Source organism: Microcebus murinus, chromosome 5 (assembly GCF_040939455.1).
Source record: "Microcebus murinus isolate Inina chromosome 5, M.murinus_Inina_mat1.0, whole genome shotgun sequence".
NCBI lineage: Eukaryota > Metazoa > Chordata > Mammalia > Primates > Cheirogaleidae > Microcebus > Microcebus murinus.
The window spans coordinates 51,953,376-51,976,483 of NC_134108.1; the positions used below are offsets into that span (position 1 = coordinate 51,953,376).

Consider the following 23,108-nt stretch of genomic DNA (forward strand, 5'->3'; position numbering starts at 1 on the left):
CCCACTGAGGATGCTGTCTCTTTTCTAGAAGCACCTCTTACTCATGTCTATCAAATGAGACTCAAACGTCTCTGTGCCTTTGCCCTGGAGACAGGTTAGTTTCTAGAGCATTAATGGATAAGCAAGTAGACTCATTCTCACCACATGGGGCCACATTGCCATGCCACCATGGGTTTCACACTAACATTGCCTGGATTCTGGTAAAACAGCTTTCTGGAAACTTGTTTTAAATGCACAAGTTAAATTCCCAGTTTAACATGTGAAGGGAAAAAAAAATGGGACGTGGGGCATTCCCTGTGGCCTGCTCAGTGTTAGCGTCTGAAGCAAAACTGACATCGGCCATGGGCAACCGTGTTTTTGGACTCAGCTTTCCCGGGGTCCTTCCTATTATAGGCAGAGTCTCCTCACATCACATACTGGCACAAGCTAGGAAGGCATTTCTGGAATTAATCCAAGTCTTCCTTACCCCCTCACCACTCTATGCTCATCAGCACTTCCCCCACTTACTGGCTAATGCTTGAAATGCCTTTCTTAGAGAACACTTTCACAGTTCAAATTAAGGAAAAATCAGTTACGAGAGACAACAGATCAATGGTGTTAGATCCCTCACAGGGACAGTCCCCGAGGGAGGTGGGGAGAGCAGGGCATCGTAGCTGGTGCTGCTGGACACACAACAGGGGTGGGGTCAGGGGAGAGGCAAATGATGTCCTGTGGGAAATTGGGTCTGGCACCCCACAGGATGGACAAGATGCTGCTCCCTGGCACTTCACGCAAGACACTAGACAGCATTGGTAAAGCATGAACATTTATATTTAATTTACATTTTGACAATTTGCACATAAATAACAATGTAAACCAGTATGTAAACATAAGATAGTTTGTTGTTCTAGCAAAGTAAAAAGCCAATAACTTTGGTCAATTTTAACTTTGAGTAGAGGAAAAAAAAAAAAAATAAAACCACTGTTGATTGTGGGCTCAACATTCACATGTAAGAGGCCAAAAAGGGAAAGACAGATGGTGAGAGAAGCAAGAAGTCTTTATCAAAACTCTCCAGTACAGTCTAAGAAAGCACAAAAGGAGAAAAAGAACAAATGAGTAGTTGGAAATAAAAACTATTTGGTGTCAGTGTCGATGGGATGCTTTGGTTTACCTACAGTTAAGGACTGATTATCAAACACTGATACCTACATAGTTGTCAGTCTTGCTAGTAACAGATCAGTAAGGCTCTCGGGTTCCCCTGGATGATTCAAATTTGTTCTCTTCTGCAGGTGATTATTAGTTGACATGAATAAAATGTCAAATATAGTTATAACAGAGACTGAATCATGAGGCATCAATAGGAAGGAGAGACAGGAAGAGAGCAAAGTTACAGTGGTAAAGGAATTAATAATGAGATTTTTATTTCTGTTACTTGGGTGTGACCACATAATCATCATGTGGCAAAACAAAAATAAAGCTGTTTTAGTCCTTAACAATAAAGAACAATGTAGCTCTTTCTCCCTGGTTGTCATGTGGTCCCCACCTTTGCACCAAAGTTTTAGGGTCTCTTACAATAGGCGAGGAGTGCCCAAGCACACCTGTGTGATTGTGAAGTCATCAAGTATTAAGCAAAGTCTCAGAAAGGTGGTTTTTTTGTTTTTTTGTTTTTTTTTGCCCTTAGGAAAAGTAGGTTCTTTTACATGGCTTGGCTCACAATTTAAGTGGTTATAAATATATTATATATACACGTGGTATAGTGGTATAAATAGATTTATAAATATACATCATTCTTTGCTACACCTTACACGCCAACATGTAATCTTTGGGCTGAGCAGAGTAAAAGACAGAATGACACATAGTCTATCTTTCCAGAGCACACTTACTTGGTTTCTCCTCTAGAGTAGCAAATCATTAGATAAGACATCATATCCTGCACTACTGGACATACTCAATGAGGTAACTGTTGTCAAACAACTTCGCAATGCCCCTTCAACTTCAATTAAATTAACCATAAAATGTAAAAACACAAATACTGAGGAAAATCCAAGTTTTACAGAAAAAAATACAATTGATGTGTCGGGGATAGGAATGTTCATTACCTGCTTTTACCCCAAGATGACCAGAATACCCGTTTTTTATTTTTGTTTTCAAAGTGTGGCCTGAGCTGATCTACCTCAAATCCTTCCTGGTAGAGCACCATGTTTGTGCAATTTTGACATTAAAAAAACAAAAACCAACAACAAAACAACATCCAGACTCAAGCCCCCAGACCTCACACATACAAAACCACCTGTGTTTTGGAAAAGGTTCACACAGTGGTCTCAAACATGGCATTTTGTCTTCTTCACATTTTCAGATAATACATTGGGATGCAAAAGTCATGTGGCCACTCTGAATGGTCACAGGACTTGGGGGTTGGGTGGGAGGACCCTGCTCTTTTGGAGAGAGACAGATTGGCGCAGCCTTCCTGTCACCTTTCTGGTAAAATTGTGGCTGGTGAAAAACATCAACAAAAATATTCAAGATTCCCTTTCTCGTTTCTTCTACTCAAGTTATTATTGGGTAATTCTGCACACATATCCCCAAGTTACATACAATGCTGTTCAAATGATACGATCCTATGAATTAACACATCAACTGTCTAACTTTGGCAATACCAAAACCTCATTTTCAAACCATTATTATAGAGGTTGACTGAAGTCACGTGTTTGTTTACTAAATCTTAGGTACTTCAATAGATGGGCAGAAATTATCTACAAAGAATGGCCACAAAACAAAAATACAACAATTTATACTCAAATTACAAGGAATCTTTCCAGTCATTGTAAACTGTTTTTTAATTATTGCTTTCGAATGATAAATTGTATAATAAATTATGAAGGATTATCATTGAAAAAATAATTATGGCTAGGCAATAGTCTTAGTAATGGGAAGGCTATGCAAACATATCCACACAAATATTCAAAATACACAGGTTCAAATATATAGACATGGGTGTAAATAAGCATATATAATATGTATATATTTATATATATATATATAGTCTTTGCCTTGTTCATGCCCTGAGATTTCAGTAACTTTGGAGTTCCTTCTTTAATTCCAGAGAGGTGAGGAGAAACCACTTGCCGTCAGGAGAGCTTTGCAGAACTGGAATTATGTACAAGTAATTTGCTACCGGCACCCTGACTCGCCAAGTCATAACTTAAGAAACAAAACACTTGTTGTCTGAAAATCTTAAGGATCCATTGGTTCTACTGTTTCTTGTTTGACCTTTACAGGTACCAGAGGTAGTGGGTGGCTGGGAGGCAGCTTCGTGAGGGACAGGTCTGATGACTCATACAGGCTACACCCCGAGGAGAGGAGTCCATTCCCCATGTTTCTTTGCAAAGAAACTTTCATGCCAGTTTCTTCTTTCTCTTTTCTGACCACGGCCAGAATTTCTTTCTCCACCACAGAGGTCACATTGATGTCGTCCTCCACATCATCGAGCCGGTCAGCATTGTCGCTGATGTCAAACTTCTCGATTTCTTCATTAATTCGAGTCAGGTCCTCCAAGGGCAGCCCGTTGGCCGGGGCCACGGGGCAGTTCCCCTTCAGGTGGACCTTGAGGCTGCAGAGGTGGATGTAGCTCTTGTGGCACTGGGTACACTTGTGGGGCCGCTCCCGGGTGTGGAGACGCTTGTGCAGTTTCAGGTGCACAAACTGGGTGAACTTGGCAGGGCACACCTTGCATTGGTAAGGTTTCTCTCCGGAGTGGAGTCGCAGGTGGGTCTTAAGATTGCTGGTGCTGCTGAATCGCTTGTGGCAGACCTACAGGGTGGGGAAGGACAAGGCAGAGAAGGGAGACAGGAAGAACAGAAGATTAAGAGTTGCCGACGGGTGGGACAGGCTTACAGGCCAATGCCTAGCAACCTGGGAGGTGAGGTGGCATCCAAGGCGTGGTATTAGGCAAACCTCAGGGATGTGGGCTGCACAGGAGGAGGTGTTTATTTCCCCCATCATTTTCCCACCCACTGGAAGCTGGCTGTGTCACCATCTCTGCTTGTCAGCAGATATAGAGCACTGGGAAGGCCACAGTGCCATCAGCCCGTGCCAAGGCTGAATTCTTGTGATGATTTAAACTATAGGCTACATGACATGGGAGGGCAACTCCACAGACATTGTCTATACGTCCAAAGTTCTACCCAGAAATACTGCCCACCTGGCATTCGTGTGGCTTTTCTCCCGTGTGTACCAGGTAGTGTTTCTGTAGGTGGGCAAGCTGAGTAAAGCCCTTGTTGCAAGTCTGACATTTGAACGGCCGTTCTCCACTGTGCACTCTCAGGTGGACCTGGGAAGAAGCCACATGCATTAGCTCTGCTCTCAAGTCAGCTCTGAGACCTAACGTTTCTGCTCAAAGACTCAGGTGTTTATGATGCAAACATCTTAAGAAAAGCATCAAGACAAAGTCTTAAACAGAACAAATAAACCCCAGTGTTTTCGGAATGTTTTGTTTTGCTTGAGCTAAAAGGACAAAAATCACAGGCTAGCAGGGACTTGAAACTGATCTTCTAGCTCAAACTCCACATGTTTCTTTTTCAGAAGAAACTCAGGAGAGGGAAAGGAACTTATCCAAAATCACAGAACACAAGATAGTGGCAAAAGCAAAGTAGAAGCCACACTTATTATTCCCAGCCTGGGTCTCACTCATACTGATAAAAATACAATTTATAACCCAAGGAAAGTGAGCTAAGCACACCCGTGCACAGATCCTAGCAGACCTACCTTCAGATTGGAGAGCTGGCCAAAAGTCTTGGCGCAAACGTTGCATTCATACTTTATCTTGCCATTCTGCTTCTTCAGTGGGTAGGGAAGTGTCTTGTAGCCCGTCATGTTCCTTTTGTTCTTAATGAGATTCATGGCTTCGTCACTGCTGGGGGCTGCCATCACCGCTGAGGTAGCTTTGGGCTGCACCACGTGTTCTGCCGTGGCGGCTGTGCCCGCTGTGGGAGACCCGCTCGTGGGGCTGCAGGTCTTGTCCTTCATGCTGGCAGCAGCCCCGGTGAGGGAAAAGGCACTGTGCGGCGCCGGGACAAGCACGTCCCTGGGATGCTCCGGCTGCAGCAACCTCCGGGCTCCGTCCGAGGGCAGCGAACTTGGGAGAGCAGCTGGGTTGAGCATGGGGTGGGGCAAGCTGCCCCCTCCGAGGAGGTTACTGTAGACAGGGCACAGCCTCGGGAAGAGGCTGAAGTTGTTGATGCCATTCATGTTGCCCACTGTGCCCAGGCTGTTACAATTCATGCCATAGGGGGGCAAGAGGAACTTGGGGTAGTGAGCATTGTAGGAGGGGATGAAAGCTGGCGGCAGGTGGGGCAGGGGTGGGTATCCGGGGTAGGAGCCCAAACCTTCCGGGCCGTAGGGCGCGTTCAAGTACGTGTAGGCGTCCCGGTGTTCTTGTGAGCCGGGAGCCACAGGGGACACCGTGTTCCCCGGGCTGCTGTGAGGGCTGGAGCTTTTTAGGCTTTGGTCAGGGCTGCTTCTTGCCGAGGGACTGGGAGTGGTGGAGGACGGGAGGGAGGAGTGAGTGATGTAAGTTGGTCTCTCCAGCCCATAGGGCAGGGAAGCTTTTAAAAAGTCTTCAGGCAGAGGGGCCCGGATGGGATAGACAACACGAGGGTAGAAGGGCATTTCGGGGCTCCCGTTTTTCCTAAAGTCGTCCATGTCCTTTTCTGAAGTGAAGGGTGAAATGTTAGAAGAGTAGAAATCCTTTCCTTTGGAGGGGTTGGAGTCCAATCTTAGGATTTCTTTCACGCTGTACTCTCTCTTTGGGACATTCTTTGGGCAAAGTTCATTTTTCTCAGTGCTCTGTTGCTTCGTGTTGCTCTGTGTTTGTGCTGAAATAAAGAAGAAAGGGCGATTACTCAGAAGGCTAGAGAGGACTGAAGCTAAGCGCCAAAGTTGCTTGCACTTCTTGAGAAAACGTGGGCACCGGCTGGCAACATGGAGGCCAAGCATCCAGCCCTCACACCCTCGTTCCGGAAGGCTCCGCACCACATGCTCAAAGGTGCTGCTCTGTTTGGAGGATTTTTGTTTCCATCAGTACAGACTTCAGATAGAAAAGTGCTGTTCGAGCTGGAACAAGAGAGCTTCCATTAAAATGGGGTGGAAAATTACTGGGGTGGGGGAGTCTCAGAGGTTAATAAAAGCTGTTCTGATGCTCACTGTTTGCCTGAAGGAAACCAGCACACCCTGCAAACACGATGTGAAACATTAAGACTCATTTCAAGTAATAAGCAGTCATCAATTTTCGCCTCGATTCTTGTTTAATGCGAATTTGATGAAACCCTGTTCAAACTGCCTATGCCAAGGAGATGAGCGACATGGACGCCAGCCCTGACCCACAATTTGCAGGCAGGCAGCACGAGCCTTTCACCAAGGCTCTGCCTGGTCTAACCGGGCTCCCAGTAGTGCCGGCCCCTGGAATCACAAGGCGTGACAGTCACCTCTGCCAAACCACAACAGGTACTTCCTGAGCCAGTTCAATTACTTAGAGCACCAAAGAAAACAGAGGAAGCTGAGGGGAAAGCATTTATTCCCGAAGACGGCGTATTATTACTTGGTAACTATACTATTTAAGAACAGCAGCAATGAGGACAGTTGAAGACTGTCTCTGCCGCTGCCAGCCCTCCCTGCCGAACACACAAAACAAATGGTGCCTGTGGGAAAACACGGGTCTGAGCAGGGAAAACCGGAAACTCCCTGCTCAGCCTTCCCTGGAAACCAAAAGTAAAACATGTGGCACTTAGTTTGAACTCTGGTCATCGCAGAGCAATCTCGGGAGCCAGGACACCTGCCCTGGCAGTAGGCTGGAGGCATCAGCTGTGGGTGCGTGCAGGTGTCCCAGGTGCCCTCAGAGGCCATGGAGCCCCCAGCCGCGGCGTGAGGAGAACTGGGGGATCACACTGAAGCCTTTGCACAAGCATCTTTCATTGCCTTAAAAAATGTCCCTGCTTGACTTAATGGAGAAAGAACTTCAGACTTGCTATCTGACAGGTCTAGAAATGAACCCTGTGAAACTCCAGAACTGAGCCCTTCAAATCCATTCTCTAGGCTGACAGGCTTGAGGGATTCGATTCCAGGTTGAGAGCCCCAGAGAGAATGTTATCTCCTGCTATCCCTTATCAGTGACTCTCCTCCCAGTCAGAGGGCCCAGAATAAACACAGGGAGCAACACTATCAGGGAAGATGCCGATCAGGGGGCAGTGATGGAAAGCTTGTTGAGGGAGAGGGATTTCTGAAGCCACTAAACCAAAATAAATATCTCCTTATCAGGCCAATATCAGTCTTTCAGTGAGGCCCAGCAGGCAGGAAGTTCAAATTGTCACTTTTGTTTTTTAAAGCTGAAATGGTAGAGAAGAGAGAGACAACTTAGCTGGAGAAGCTGATAGGGGAGGCATCTCACAACCACAGGAAGGAATTTTATGAAGAATTTGGAAGCATCCGCACAGGCTCAAATTAATAAAGATTATTTAAAAAGATGCCAGCCTAATAAAATAAAAATACAGAAACTTTACCCTCATAACTTTGTGCCCTTTTTATGTGGCAAATTACATCTAAGTCTCATCATTTTTCCAGTGACTTCAGTACTCCCTTGGTTCTAAAATTCAACAAACTAAAGCTGTAAGCATAAAAGTTTAAGTCGGCCCATAGCATCACCCCTCACATTTAGCCAGGTCAGTCCTCCTAAACACCTTCATATAATTTGATTATTGTACTGATATAAAGCTAATGATTGGGCCAACAAACAATACGGTCACTATTTAAAATTTTCTAAGCAAAATACTTAGCACGGTGCCCGGCTTATAGTAAATCCACAATACATGTTTGACATCTCTAATGCCTTCAGAAAAATAGATTTACATCTTACTGTAAAAGGATATCCAGAGGGAAACAGAGTCTCCCTAAGATGTTCTATATGTGGAATTTATGAAGTCTATATACAGTAAAGGTACATTTTCAAAAACCATCCTTCGGCAGCTGAGTGATCAGTGGAGCTGGTGTCATTTCTGACTCTCCATCTCAGCAGCAACTTGAGTTAGCATGAAAAAGAAAATCAAGATCTGTTTTTGTTCTTAAATCTTAAATGGCTGTAGGCGGACACAGTCATTTCAAGAGTGAACTGCTTATGAACACTCTGAATGGCTTAATTATGCCGACTCACATTTTCGATCTATAATAAGAACCCCAAGACTACAAGAAAGAACCTAGAAGTTCTGCAGTAGGCAAAACAAAGTCTGTTTTCAACTGAAACTGAGAAAGCAGATTAACATTTAGAAGTCTATAATTTGGTCAACTGTTTTCTAGATGGGTTAGTTAGATAGATAGAAAAAAAATACCCCCAAAATTGGGAGGGGAAGGGTTTAAAGTAATAGTTCTTTTTCCCCTTCTTCTGGTTTGTTTTGTTTTTAGAAAAATGCCATTTTGTGATTTCTGGCTACTTGCTTTTCTTTACTTCAGTTGCTTCAAATCCCTTCCTCTCAAAACTCTACCAGTTGAACCATCACTGCCATTTACGCCCTCACAGAGATTCCGGCACAAACCTCTACTGTGCTGTGAGCACAGAAACCCGCCAGAACTCATTTGGAGACACGATCTACCTATTAGGCCTGATGAAATGGTAGAAATTTTCCTGATCAGAGTCTCAGTCATCAGTTGCCACACCTAAGACAACTGGTTTCACAATCGGCAGCAGGAGTCTTATTTAAATGTGACTGGTTATTGTAAACTCTCCTTTACTGAGAGTATTGGACAATGAAAGGGTACTTGAACATGATAAACCACCATTTAGAAAAAAATGATGCATAAATAAAAGGGGATATTTGAGGGAACAAAGGTGTCATTTCATAGTATACATGAAAGTTGCTTCTGAACACAAAGAGTAAACACTTGAATCTTTAAATACTGTGCAAAGCGTTTTCTTAGGGAATAAAAATGCCAGGCCTTTAAAACCTTTCTGTGATTGGCACAGGGTGGGGGAAGCATGTGAAAAAGTTTCTTCATGGTTAGTGCAAAGTCACTGGGGCGAGTCATCTCAAATGGACATACTGTTGAAAGAAAAACTAAAATCAAAGACTTTCTCTGAATCTGTGAGCAATTAAACTCAAAAAATGTAAGGAGACCCTCAAGAGGAAGGGGCTTACTATGCTGAGCAAAGTTAGAAAGGAGCAGCCCATCTTCCCACGAGATGCCCTGCTGGAATGTAAGTTCCACGAAAATGTAACTGTGCCTTTGTGTCTTTTACCACCAGGCCCTTAGCACTGGGCCTGGCACAGACAGATGCCAAAATATCAAGTGCCTCCTGGAATGCTGGGCCCTAGGGACATGGCAGTGAGTCTCACAGAGAGTCTCTCAGGGAGTGCTGAAAAGACGAAAGAACTGCCGCCTTTGGTTACAACCTGATGATATCCATATCTTGCTCAAACTGGAAGCCAGTTTGCTTCCGAACATTCCTTTTCCTGAAGTTCAAAGGTGTACTGTGTATATAAGGACCATGAACACAAATCATAAAAAAGGATACAATGGCGAGGTCCTGAAGCTTTTACAGCCCCAGATTTTTTAGAGAACTACAGATAGAGTCTGCTTCAAGTAAAGTGAACAGTGTGGAATGAATTCCAAGTGGCTATGTAGTTAGATTATAAATGACTAAGATAAGTACTTGGTTTATTAATTGGTCCTAAATTTGTAGTCAAAATTCTAATTTATGTTAAAATTAATATTTATTCCAACTATCGCAATGGGGAAAATGTGAACTAAAACAATTTGGCTTATAACAAATTAGCTTCAGATAAAGAAAATGGACAACATAGCAACAGCTAGTAAATGTGGGTAAAGGGTAACTGGGAATTCTTTATCCTTTTCTTACGTTTCCTTGAAGTTTGAAATGAAATCAAAATAAAAAGTTACAAAAATTTCAGCATTTAGTTTTAACTTTTAAATGAAAAGGAGCTAATCTTTAAAACTGGTATAAAATTGAGCAGTCTAACCAAGAACACATAACCACAGTCCCAACAGAGGTTAGAATTTCATGCTAATTCTTAAATCACTCATGGAGATCACTTGAGAATGACTAAAATGAAGTAGCCCTTTGCAGAGAGAGGTCACAATGGCAATTTTAACCAAATAAAAAAGTAAAAGCATCTAAACCTAAGGAACTGAGAATCTGTTAAGATAAAGTGATAGGTGGCTATTGTAATATCGATCAGGAGATCAGATAAGTAGTTTACCATAAGGAAGGAAGCTAAGATAGGAAATCTTTATTCATTTAGAGTCATATTTGAGAAATTATAACATAGTTTTTCTAGCAACAATCTCATAATGTTCCATATCACACGACAACTTTATATTCAAAATGCACATCTCTACAATATTTTAATGCACATTCTAACTATCAGGAAAGTACCACAAATGAGGGGCTATGCCTTGTATACTCAGCATGTCTGGCCCAACCCCTATTATACTCCCAACCATGCCCTTTTGGATAAATTAGAAGTGGACATGTATTTCTTCCTGTAACTTTCTGCATTAAATACTCAAAGTAGCTCTTAGTATATATGTTTTTATGATCAAGTTTCATAATAGAGAATAAGGATTGAAAAAAAATGTTTTTCCTCTTCCTAGCCCCTAGTTCAAGCCTCCTACTTGGGCCAACAGATAATGAAGCCATATAATTAAACAACATGTCATTAGCTCATAGGGGCAGAACTGGCATTTTAAATTTTTTTATTCTGTAATCCACTTACTGAGACTCATCATTGTCAGCTCTCCGGGATAAGGGTAGTGAAGCCTTTCTGCAAAGTCCCGACAGTACCACACAAGAAGTTCCTGGTTGGCAGGGATGGGCTTAATGGTGTAGAAATAGATGTTCATGCCGTTCTGACACGCAGCCAGGTTTTGCTCCCGGGCAGAGTGTGCTGGGTTCACATAGCGCATCCAGTTGCTTTTCTCCTCATTAAAGCCATCAATGAAGTGGTGAAGCTCCCCTCTGGAATAGATCTGTCCAAAAGAGAAGACAGGCATGTAAAAGGAAGTCAGCCCCAACGCCACAGAAATCTTCCCTAGCACCTCTCAGAAGGAACACAGCCTGTCCCGTGTGTGCTTTCTAATCCCCTAGTGCCTAGTCAGCGAGAGAATCAGATCAGTTTAGCCAGACTGGTCTTGAATCAGCAGAAACAGGGGTGGGAACAGGTAAGGCACACTTTGTCAGTTACCTTTTCCATTTCAGCTTTATCGTCTTTTCATATTCGGGAAAAGTAACAGAAGAATGAAACACAGATTCTCATTTAAGGAGCTACCTCAAACCGATTAAACCACCACAGAGTACTACTTTGGCTACAGCAGTGAATGGCAAACGGGCGATGCTGCTAACTTCAGTTCCGATGACGATGACTTTTAGTGCTTTGAGTCACTGGGTAGAAGACCAAGGCGACTGACGACGTCAAACTGAGTCTCTCAACTTTTTCTACGGCCTCTGTACTTGCCATTTCCTACACCTCCGCCCAAGGCTTAAACTATGCAAACATCCTCCACCCCCAACCCTGCGAGTCCTACAGTAACACTTGTTCATATGAATACTTGGAACCTTGCCTTTTTGTGGAAACACTGGGCGGGGCAAAGGTGAACTTCACCTGCCATAACAAAGTGAACACCGGGACAGCAGCCAGAATTGACAGTCTACTGAGCAGTCACTTTTCCTCGTGAGAAACATGTTCAGCCTTGTGCTTTTCTTTCCAGCCAAAGGAGGGAGGAGACAGCACCCTTATCTGTGAGGAGGTTGACTAAAACACCACACTCAGAGCCACAGGCGTGTGCTTTTGGAAAAAGAACAGGAACAGAGTATGTCCTTTCTTAAAGGCAACGCATAACGAAGAATTCAAATTTGAAACTTGTCCTAGAGTCACACTATTTCTGCTTAACAGATGCATTCAGGCCACTTGGTCAAAAAGCAGAGTTAAGAAAGGAATAGGAAAAAACTAAAATATATACTCTTAGTAGTAGAAACTACCAACTCCTTATCCTTCCACAGAAGTTTCTCTCTCCCTCTTTTTGGAGGTACCGCCTCTTAAGAGCTTCAGATTTAAGACATTTCCTTACACATATACAACACCTGGTTACCTGAAACTTGTAGTCTCCAAGTTGTAGGGCACTGTTTGTAGCAGAAATTTTGCTCTAACAAGACAGTAGGTTACTGCTTTATTCTTACTCACATACCGACTATATTAGTCTACAAATTGTTTCTGCATTTCGTTCAAATGTTATCAGAAATAAAAGGGCACTCTGGCCCTTTAACACAGGCAGTAAACACCAGAATCACTTTCTTTTAAGAGTAACTTCCTGTAAATTGTGAAGGGGGAAATACATGTGGCTTCATCAAAGCAGCTTGTGAGAGCTTTTGCGGTGTGTTTTGTTAAGAGAAAATGGAACAAGGCTGGGTAAATTCTGCTATCAAGAGGGGTTTTCAAGTTTGTTTACTCTGATGTGCAAACTTCCAGGAACATGGGGTTCCATCGCTCTTGCACTCTTCGCCCAGGCGGAAACTGCTTTCTAAAGCTACGGGTATGTTGATTCCAGTCAGTCTTCCACGGACTACAATTTACTGTATCCTCAGAAATGTTGATGGCATGAAGTCACACACACATACACACACCCACAAGAAAATGAAATAATGCACACATACAATGAACACTGTTCCCTACCACCTCACTGCATTTCCATATATTATCAAGAAGATAAAAAATGTGCTGACTCATAGTACAGTTACAAGAAATGTCACTGGTTTCTCAACTTGAACATCCCTTCTCTTCTTTGACTGTGTAATTTGCATGGAACTTTTTCTTTCCTCACAACAGATGTTCATATTCCTGCCAGCAAAATCAGGATGCTTTTAACAACATGTGGGAAGTTATCTCCTACAATATCCTTTGCATGTGAAAGAGTGATTCAAATAAATCCTACCCAGGAAAGACTTTCAGTTACATACTGTGAACCTTTAAAAGAAACAGGGAACTGGGACAGTGAGGGGAGATTCTTAGGTGTTTCTCGCCTTCTTAAAAATGACCATACGTTAATGAAACTTATGCTGGATCATCTTAATTCAGACCTTTGACTCTAAGAATTATATAGCTCACTTCCAAGAAGAATTTATGGGCAATAAAGGCAAAAATACACTTATGTTTTCTCCATTATAAGTCATGTGGTGAATATATTTTAAGCATGAGCAATTATTAAATAAAAATTTCGAGCACATGAATCTTAGTGAATCTATAACTGCTCTCTGCTTGGGTAATAGTAAAATAGATTTCTAAAAGCACAAAACTTGCTGGGTTAAAGAAATTGCTTCTTAGAAATAGCTTCTAAGTGATTCACTAGCAGAAGTCTTTTATGATACTTGTTTAAATGATATAAGTGTTCCAGGCAAAAAGACCAGCTGAAGCAAGCATAACACAATTTTTGTTGTTACCAGGCAGCTGTTCTTTTTAAAAATAATTTAAATAATGTACATTTTGTGTAAGTTAAAATGCTTACTAAATTTAAGTAAGCATACCTTCATTTTCTAATTGAGGAAGCTGAATATCCCAGAGACACCTATGGGGAAGGAGAAAGCAGTCTGACTTTTCTCTGTTCACACTTTACTCAAGGATTCCATCTAATTAGCTCACCTCTGGGGTCCTCTCTAACCTTGATATTCCAAAGGAAATTGTACTGGCCAGACCTTTTGGCTGGATGTTACAGGAAAGCTTATGATCTCACATGATTTTGAGTATTTTTCCTAATACTGTCAAACGTAGTAGTTTCATAGCTCAGATGCATTTAAATAGGACTGGTCCTGTGGTCCTCATCCATTCCCCAGCCCCATCTTCCACCCATCCTTCCCTAATGGCATTTACTTTCAGGATAATTCATTTGTGATAACTCTACCATTCAATTAAAGTTAACTCAGCAAGAAATCAAGAAGGGGTGAAATCTAAGGCTTGGTGACTCATTACTACTTCCTTGCAGAGCAATGCAAATGAACCTACCCTTGAAGCAAGCAGCAAACTGTTTCCTTTCATCACAAAGTTCTAATGAGTTGCTAAATCAAGATTCACATGTAGTCCATATCGCCATCACTAACCACCTACAGGCTGCATTTCCAGGGCCAAATATTTAACCAATTTCATCACATTTGCTCAGAATTCCGTGTGTCTATGGGGACCCCGGACACTTGTGGGTGAGCCTCAGCATTTCTCAGCACAGGTAGAAAAAGGAAGTGACCCAACTCTTCTAGCTCCATTTTTCCTAATACTTAATGAGTCTGGAAAAATTTTCTTTACTTACCCGCCAAAAATATTTCCTGTTGGCATTCTTGGGAACTGTATCATTGGTGTAGATTTCACCTATTAGAGGTCCAAAACGTGTTCCCTTTGGTATGTATTCTTTACTGACCACTCCAATAACCTAAAGAGGATACATCATATGAAACAATTACTTAAACTGTAAAATGTTAACCAATCTATTTATTTCAATGAATTGAATTGCCAAATGGTAATACAACCAACAATGATAAAATTTTAATATAGAGAACATATTAATATCAATGGTGCCTGCATACTTAACAACAAGCTTCACCTTAGGGGAGGACCATCTTTTAAGTCTGAGATCATAAGCAAATTCTCAACCAAGCATTAAAATAACCTAGAGGGTCCTTTATTTTTATTATTACTTTTTATGCTAGAAGCATAGAGGGGAAAACAATCGTGTTTAAGAATGAGAATAAGATGCTGCAGAATTAGATAGTCAAGATTAGACCATTTCAGCCTGTTCCTAGTTTCCTATTTCTCATTCCTCTCAAACCATAAACACAGTGTGCTTGAGGGGAATAAAACAGTTTTAACCTCAGAAACCAAAATAATGCTATTTGGTTGTTCCACAGTGGCGTATGGAACCAGAAACCAAACGCATTATGTTTTTTTCATTTCAGATGAGGTTTTTTTTGTTGTTGTTGTTTTAATAGCTTGTAAGTTCTCTTTAATAGAAGAAATATCTTTCGCGTAACTTTGTTCTTCTCTAGCATCCTCTCCTCAACAGTGGTCAAAAGTCCTCCTTTGAAACGGCATTTATACTGAGGAGAGCCGCGCGTACTAAGATCTGAGGAAATGACCTTTTCAGACTGGCTGCATCACACATTCTGACGTTGTAGTGCCTTGCTAAAGAAGCACTCTAACTATGCCAGTTCCTCTTTAATCAGAAATATCTTTTTCTGAGGAGGTAAAATAATCAGCAACCATGAATCAGGAAACAATTCATCACTGTTCAAAAGAACTCCTCTGTAAGTCGTCCTTTACAATATTTTGCAGTTACGGTTTTGAGTTTTTATTCTCTTGCTTTCCCACTTTTATTTTCTTTTTGTTCAAAACAGCCTACAAAAAACTTACTGAATACCTTACTGAAATGGACAAAGGGAGAGGGAAGGGTAAAAGATATTTATTTTCCAATTTTTATGATCCTTGGTGGCTCCTGTGGTCCTACCTGAAATGGCAGCCCCAAATATGTGAATCAATAAATGTTCACAGAGGAATCTAAGCTTCTGGTTATTATATATATCAGTTCCTCATTAAATCTCATCAAGAGTTTAAACCTCTGTTTAAATGGATATGGAATAAGCACATCTATGTGGTTATGACGACCAGTCTTTCACACATAAATTTATCTGCAATTTTTTTTTCTAAAACAATTTACTATTTAATACACAAGTCAATGGAGCATACTCAGACTGAAAAGAGAAAAAAAGAAAATTTCCTACACCCAACACAAGTTGAAACAAGAGTGTTATTTTTGGTTCATTATGAATTTCTGTCAGAGCTGAAAAAAGCAGATGTTCATTTCATCCTCCTCCTCTGCCTTCATTTACATCTATCTGCCCTTTTAATAACAGTTCATAATTTTTGGTATTTGTTGGCAGCACAACAATTGAGGACAAAGTATCTCAGAGCAGTCTTGAGATAAAAATAAATACTTAAAGTTTAAGTAGACTTACTTATTCAGAGGCTCATTGTTTTGGCATATTATTCAACCTAATTAATTTGGAAGATTCATGGAATTAACTTGTATGACATGCAAATCATTTGACATTCATATTTGAGTGATTATTCTATAATATTAAAATGACAGACAGGAAAAACAAATAATGCCATTTGTTGGTGAGCCAATAATTAGCAGTTGATATTTTCAACATATCCACTTTACAGCAGTAATTTTAAGAAAGGCACTCAACTGGTTCATCAACTTTGTTTTAAATTATAGTCTCTTGCAGACAGTGTCTTGGGAGTCAGAGCTAGATTACCAACGAGTGGCATTACATTGAGGTCGTGGTTTTTCTTCCAAATTGTCATTCTTTTTCAAAATGAGACTCTTGGTTTTCAGCTATCAATCTTACACTAAGAAAACACAACATTTTCTTGTGGCTGTAAAGAAGTCACTAGAATCTTGTTCCTACAAAGGAATTTAGGGAAGGTATAAGCCACCCAACACCTATCTGAGCACAACTATGGACTAGTCACTGGGAAGATACAAGGCAGTATTAGAAGTAGCTCTTGCCATCGCTAACCTTACAAATGTAATTCAACAAACAAGGCATGAGAACAATTAAAAATAGGAGAATTTGTGGTGGATGAGAGGTCTATAAAAATCCTCAAGCCTCAGACAAATTAAAAGGGCCTCAAAATTAGATTATCTTTAGAAATGGGACAGAGCCCTAATATCTTAAATTCCTAATAGATACAGAGCTATAGGGTCCACATAAACTCACACCTATAGATAATAAAGACACAAAATCATGGAATTTCAAATTTGGAAGGAGTCCTGTATTCATTCCAAGTCCAGCACTCTAATATATAATAAACGCCTTCATCTCAAATCCATGTCGGAGACATTATTCAAAGAGGACATAAAAGCTGAAACTCTAAGATGATGGTGCTTGTTAAGGTAACTTTGGAGGGGGAATAGGAACCAGGGTTGTTTTCCATGGGAAGTGAACAATCAAGTCAGAGTTCTCCCTCTGGTCCTGGAAAGCTGCAGATGTGGGATCTCAGCCGACCCCGTCCCTGACCCATCATGTACAACATTCTTAAACATCATTTACCGAGGAGCCTGGCATATGGCTTAAACTTCACAGGGCTAAAAAGACTAATAATGTGTTCACCTAATTCAGGAAGGAAACTTCACTGGAACTGACCAGGGTCCTAAAGAATTACTGCTGGGGACAGGTCACTGTGTGCCGTCCACAAACCCATCGGCGGGAGGACTCTGGGCTTCGATACTTCCCAGCTTCATGTACCCCACGGGAGCTCTTGATGTGCGGTGCACATCCCTCTGCCACTTGGGCAGATCTGTCTCTGCCCGTGGCCTCAGTTACAAAACACACCCTGACATCCACAGCTTCCAGACAAAAAACAGGGCTTCTTTTCAATTTTATAAAACACAGGAGATTTTACAAAGGGATGGGTTGAGTTGGGGTGCTGAATGAAATTTTGATAGCAAGGACAATATAGGTTTGGGGTTTTTTGTGTCTTATTTTTTAAAAGAGCACATCGCTTCTTTACAGAATATACAAACATACACACATACACACAGAGCAGTGGGTATTAAGCAGAAATATTATTCAGGTCTAAATGTGGTCTGAGCAACTTCACCCCAAATTACATTAAGATCATTTTAATTACTAACTATTTCTTTTCCCTCCCCAAATCCTACCCCATAAAAATGACTCATTTGATTAAAATTCTGTTTTGATTATAAGAATATTTGTAGTGAGAGGACTAGAACTCTGCAGTGGGCCAAAACCTTCAGCCTGTAATTCATCCCATTTTTAAAAGATGTGGAGTGAATGAAGGTGTTTTTGGAATGTTTCCTCCTTCATTATGTTTATATTAAAGGAAACATGGTGATGCCTTGGTACATCATCTCCCAAATAAAAGACAGTATAGAGAGGGAATTGCATGTTATGGTGAGATACTTTTTACAGATGACTTGCGTTAATAATGGACTTCAACCAAAGTGGACACTGAGGGAGTCCCCATGATCAGTCTGATGTTTATCAGCACACGACTTTAGCAGCCAGACTCAGAGCCAACAGTGCCTCTGAGTGCAAGCAACCTCAACTGAGGGCAGAAACTCTGCGGGCTACTGTTTCTAAAATATAAATGTTTAAATTGATTTTTCTGTAGTCAGGTAGTCATAAAAGATTATTTCAGGGGGACAGGGGAAAATCCCCATAAAATAATAACCCTAAGTTTAAAAAGTTTTCAAAGTTTTGAATAGTATGTCTATATCTGGTTTTAGTTCTGGAAATAGGAAGTAAGAACAGCCTCATTAAAGGTGCAGAATGATTCTAAACCAAATCTAAAAATGAAGGTCAAGATCAGAAATGTAGTTTGTATGTTTTGTTTTTAAACCAAAAAGGTGCTGACACATAGCACAAATTCATAATGAAAAATGGTCTTGTTAAAAAAAAATTCCCCAGTATGTCAGCACAATAGTACATAATGTAACATCTTTTGCTATTTAAATGAAAACATTTAAAGAAGGGCAAGATAAATCAGTCAGATAAAAACTACATTTAGAAAGGCTTTTTTCCTATTTCAACGGCTCATGGAACAAAGAACTAACTGAATAATGATAATGTAAACATTTCATCAATCCTCAAGGTTTCTGCCCTAGAACTGGTTTGCAGCTATCATGCCCTCAATGGCTCAATTCCACCATCCTCTTTCACCACCTAAAGGGAGCTGTCCTTTCCCAAAATCCAAAAACAAAGGAGAGAGAAACAGAAAAATAGGTACAAATTCCAGAGTAAACTTAAGACAGTATTACATTCAAATTTATATCCTGGTTGCTTTTATGATTAGAAACTGAAGATTATCCCCCTATTCAAGTGTTTCAGTTAAATAAAATATGGATAAAGAGGATAAGAGAAACCTGACTTTCTAGGTTAATTTTCAAGAAGACCCTCTTTAGGACCACATGCACTGTCTGTTTTTCGGTTGGTTAACATACTGAAATAAGAAGTTGTATGTTCAGAGGGGGGAAAATAGCTTAATAAAGGATCAGTCTGAAATATGTTAAGATGATAAATAAAACCACAGTGACACCAAGAGGGGCCAGTGTAGCATAATCTAGAAGTACTTGCTGGAGAAGTTAGAACTTTGCTCCAAGTCCCGGGTCTGGTTTTACCCATATGCCTTTGGGTAAGTGACTATCTTTGTGAACCTTGAACTAAATGATCTAAGAGCCTTACTTGACTTAGCTATGATTTTAAGTAGAATGACAGAAATTGAAAAACTCAAGCTTAAGAGCTGAACTGAGGATGAGAACATTATAGAATTAAAAGGCAAAGATGACCCACAGAATGGAGATCTTTATTTGAGTCCCAAACGACTAGACAGGGCAACATGGCACAAATGAACCTTGGGAACTGACCAATATGCATGGTCAAATCTGATATGGCAAAAAAACACACTACACCGTTTAAAGCCACAGCCAAACCTTAAATGCCCAAATAAATCCTACATTGATTCCAAAGGCCACATTTTAAGAGCCTTTCTATGAGAAGAACATTATTTTCAGGAAGAGTTATAATTAAGGCCAACCTCTGAGGTTAGATTTTTTTGGTACTGTTCATGCACAACTACAATCTAAATTTTGCTTTTTTACAAAATCTGCCTCCATTCTCCCAGCAATGGAAAAAAAAAAAAGATTGAGTAGAGTTGCTCTATTTAATTTTAGACAGCTGTGTCTCCCCCTTACCAAAAACATTGGACTCAGACACACAAACAGGAAAGAGACAAAGTGTTTCCCAAACAGGCTCCCAGATTCTTTCAAATACTGTTCCTTAGGGAAGGGGGAAAGTGATTTGACATGGCTGTAATGAATAGTCCCAGTAGCAAATTCTGGATTCCTACAGCAAATGATTGCCTTTTCAGTACTTTCTGAAGACAGTAATAGAACTGACAGCGCTCTGTGGGAATGGTGGTGGTGGGAAGTCTGCTGAGGGCTTCATTCAATTCAACCCGGCAATAGACTAGTGAGAGCAACTGCAGTAGCCAAATTCTCAAAACAAGAGGTGGTTCTGCAAGTTATTTCGCAGCTAAACATCACGCCTAGCTATAATCTTTATATAAAAGGGTAAACACAAATCAGTGGCTCATTCCAAGTTTGGGTTTTCAGCCTCTTTGAAACAACAAAGAGTGTACCCACTTCAGAGGCCAGTAAGGAATTGGCCTGCCAGCCCAGCCAGAGCAAAGGAGCTGCTTCAGATAAACAGTGGTTAGCTCTGAAGTCATCCGGGCAGAGGACACTTTAACATGACCCTCTTCTCGGTTTATATACCAGCACTTCAGTTCATAAACACGTCAAGGTTTTGAGAATAATTTTAGAAACCCAGCTAATAAAGCTGGCTCGTTAAAAAGAATAAAGTCATCTAATTACCGAAGGGAGACAAAAGAAGTATTAAAAACTTTTTTTTCTAAGAAAAGTTTTCTCTCTCAAAAGATGTCGTACAACAGCGAGACTAGGGCCAGTGGGTCCAGAGCTTTCTCGAAGCTCTCTGACAATTTTACCCACCCTATGCTGCAAGCCAGCTTTTCTAAGATATGTCAATTTGCCAAAAGATTTAACTGTTTACTAATTAGTATGAAACAGTTGAAGGCTGGAGGAAATGAGAAGGGACTGACTTAGGGAAAGAGAAAGCCATGAAAGAAGAGAATGGAGAGATCAATTATTTACTGATACTTACAGATTCCCAGAGATTCTCAGAGATTTAGGAGCCCTCAAGGGCAAGGAGGGAGATTTGGCGCCAGGTGCCAATCTTCGTCAGCAATAAACCAGAGGCTTACCTCTTTGTTGTTTGTGGCGTATTTGAAAAGCAGATTCCTTGGTAAGGATGCCTCTGCCTGAACTGAAGTCCCTCCATCGGTGCCGGAATCCCAGGGGTGGTCGTTCACAATGTATGTACACTTCTCTTCAAACTCGGCCTCTGTCCACAGAGTCATATCCGCATCCTCCATGTCCATTTTCATGGTCCCCTCTGTCCCTGCTGCTAACCCTTGAAACCTCACAGCACCGGAGCTACACTGGGGGCAGCCTGGAAGAGAAGGGAAAGGCCTTTAATCCCCATTGTCCTGCTGTTCCTGCGGCTCCCTCGGAGAGGCTATGACTAATACAGTAGTCTGAAGACTTTAAAAGCAGATGCAGAGTGCTTGGTATAGTTGAGTAAGAGCCAAAAAGCCGTATAAACTAAATTGCCTTGAAGAAGCAAAGTTTTTAAATGCTACTCTTAGTCCAAAAAAAAAAAAAAAAGTGGCAACTTCATTGGAAGGAAAAGAAAAAGAAGCACCTCTGAACAATCCCTGGCTTTACCTCTCACGGCAGAAGAATGTTGTGGGCAAACAGTCCTGTGTCCCAGAATGTCTGGGGTCATGGCCGTCAGACCCTCAGAACTGTGGAAAAGCTGCCTCAGAAAAGTGTCACAAACAAGGAGAGGAAGAGGAAGGAGCTCTGTCTGCCTCTGAATGAAGCTAAAAATGGAAAGCGCGTGTGGTGCAGGAGCGGAACCCAGCCTGCCTTTTCCAAATGGGGAAGACTGAACTTTCCCACCAGCTCCAAACGCAAAACAACTTTCAAAACAACTGCCTCCCCCCTCTGCTGCATGATCTCTTTCATCCTCTCACATGTAAGACCGAAAAGAGTAGCATCCTGCCAGCATCTGAGCTACAGACTTTCAGAGATCATTTGGACCACAGGAAAGGAGGAAAAATGGGTGAAGGGGAAAACGCGGTGCAGTTTCTTTTGACTTGTGGGCACCTCACACCAAATTGAAAAAGCAAAGCAAAAACAAAACATAGAACTGTTCAATAAAATTCCCTGGAGAGAATTCCTTTAGGAGCCTTCAGCTACAAATAGCACTTTCCATTTAAATCTGAAAGTATATGAATTCCCAGAAGTCACTGATGTATTACAGTTTACTGTAACTAATGTTGTAACAAATATAGAAGACTCGAGGATAAACTCTGCTTCCCCTTGCAAATTGAGGATATCCTAGAAAATTCTCCTTCACACTCAGAAAAAGTGTTTTCCAAAGGCAAAAGGGAAACAACTTTTGCAACGTTTCCCCAAATAGACATGTTCAATAAAAATTAGGCATATGGGTATCATTTCCATGTAAGAACGTGTACTTGTTAAAATGTAAACACAACACTCCACTCCACTCCGTGGAAGTCCTTCAAGGTAGCTTTCACATTCTCCCACTTCTCTAAATATGATGCTCTTTTGTAAAAAAAAAAAAAGGTCAGATGCAGAGTTTTCTCTCAGTTATGATTTAAATAAACTTGCTTATTTTTATTAAGTTCCAACATGTAGAGTCATGATGCCAAATACATGTTAAAATAAAATAAAATTGAAAACTTAAGCCAAGCCGGAGTAGTTACTCTGATGGGTGTGAGCAGTAACCACTACTGAAATTTCAATGAACTGACAATTATGTCTAGAACTGAAAGGGTTAATGATTCATAAGGAAAAAGTCTTATAAATGTTTGACAGCACCAAGAGCACTAAAGCAGAAGCATGTCTGGTTTCTACTGCCACTACGTTAGCAAAAAATAAAAAACAAAAAGAAAAGAAAAAGGAAAAAGAGAAGAAAAGAAAAAAGTTTTCAGATCAATTTCAGAATAAAATCCAGCTCCTTACCAAGGTCGTACCCACACGTTTTTCCAAGCAAATATCCAACATCGGAAACAAGTCTCGCTCATCTCTACCCAGTGCCCATGCCCCCGCGCGCCCTGGCCGGGCTGAGCAGCAGTGGCGCGCAGCGCGCCGTCCCTCCGTCCCCGCCGACCGCCGCCCGGCGCCGCGTCCCGGCTCTCGGCGGACAGGTGCCGCGCGCTGCTCTTGCCTCTCCGCAACACTGGAGGGCCGAGTGTCACGGCAGCACTTACCAGACCGCGGCTTTTTTCCCCTCCCTGCCGCAGATCTCATTAGCCACTCAGCCGCCTGAAGTGGGGGCGTGGCGTGGCCACACCTGCGAGCCGAGCTCAGGGCTTTCCCCCGGATCGCGAGCCGCC

The 23,108-nt window shown here is 41.4% G+C and overlaps 1 protein-coding gene across 3 annotated transcripts; it reads right to left on the reverse strand.

Moving 5' to 3' along the window:
- Positions 1–1,372: 1,372 nt before the first annotated feature.
- PRDM1 (PR/SET domain 1) lies at positions 1,373–22,822 on the reverse strand. Of its 3 annotated transcripts, none has more exons than XM_012753251.2 (7): positions 22,735–22,822; positions 20,886–21,133; positions 14,332–14,451; positions 10,758–11,010; positions 4,744–5,852; positions 4,181–4,309; positions 1,373–3,789 (listed from the first exon to the last, which is right to left on the reverse strand). In XM_012753251.2, the coding sequence occupies exons 2-7, from the start codon at positions 21,066–21,068 to the stop codon at positions 3,214–3,216; spliced, it is 2,370 nt and encodes a 789-aa protein (XP_012608705.1). In that variant the 5' UTR covers positions 21,069–21,133; positions 22,735–22,822; the 3' UTR covers positions 1,373–3,213. The 3 variants fall into 3 exon arrangements, with proteins under 3 accessions (XP_012608705.1, XP_012608703.1, XP_012608710.1); XM_012753249.3 differs by lacking the exon at positions 22,735–22,822 and adding an exon at positions 21,409–21,565; XM_012753256.2 differs by lacking the exons at positions 14,332–14,451; positions 20,886–21,133; positions 22,735–22,822 and adding an exon at positions 11,226–13,079.
- Positions 22,823–23,108: the final 286 nt, after the last annotated feature.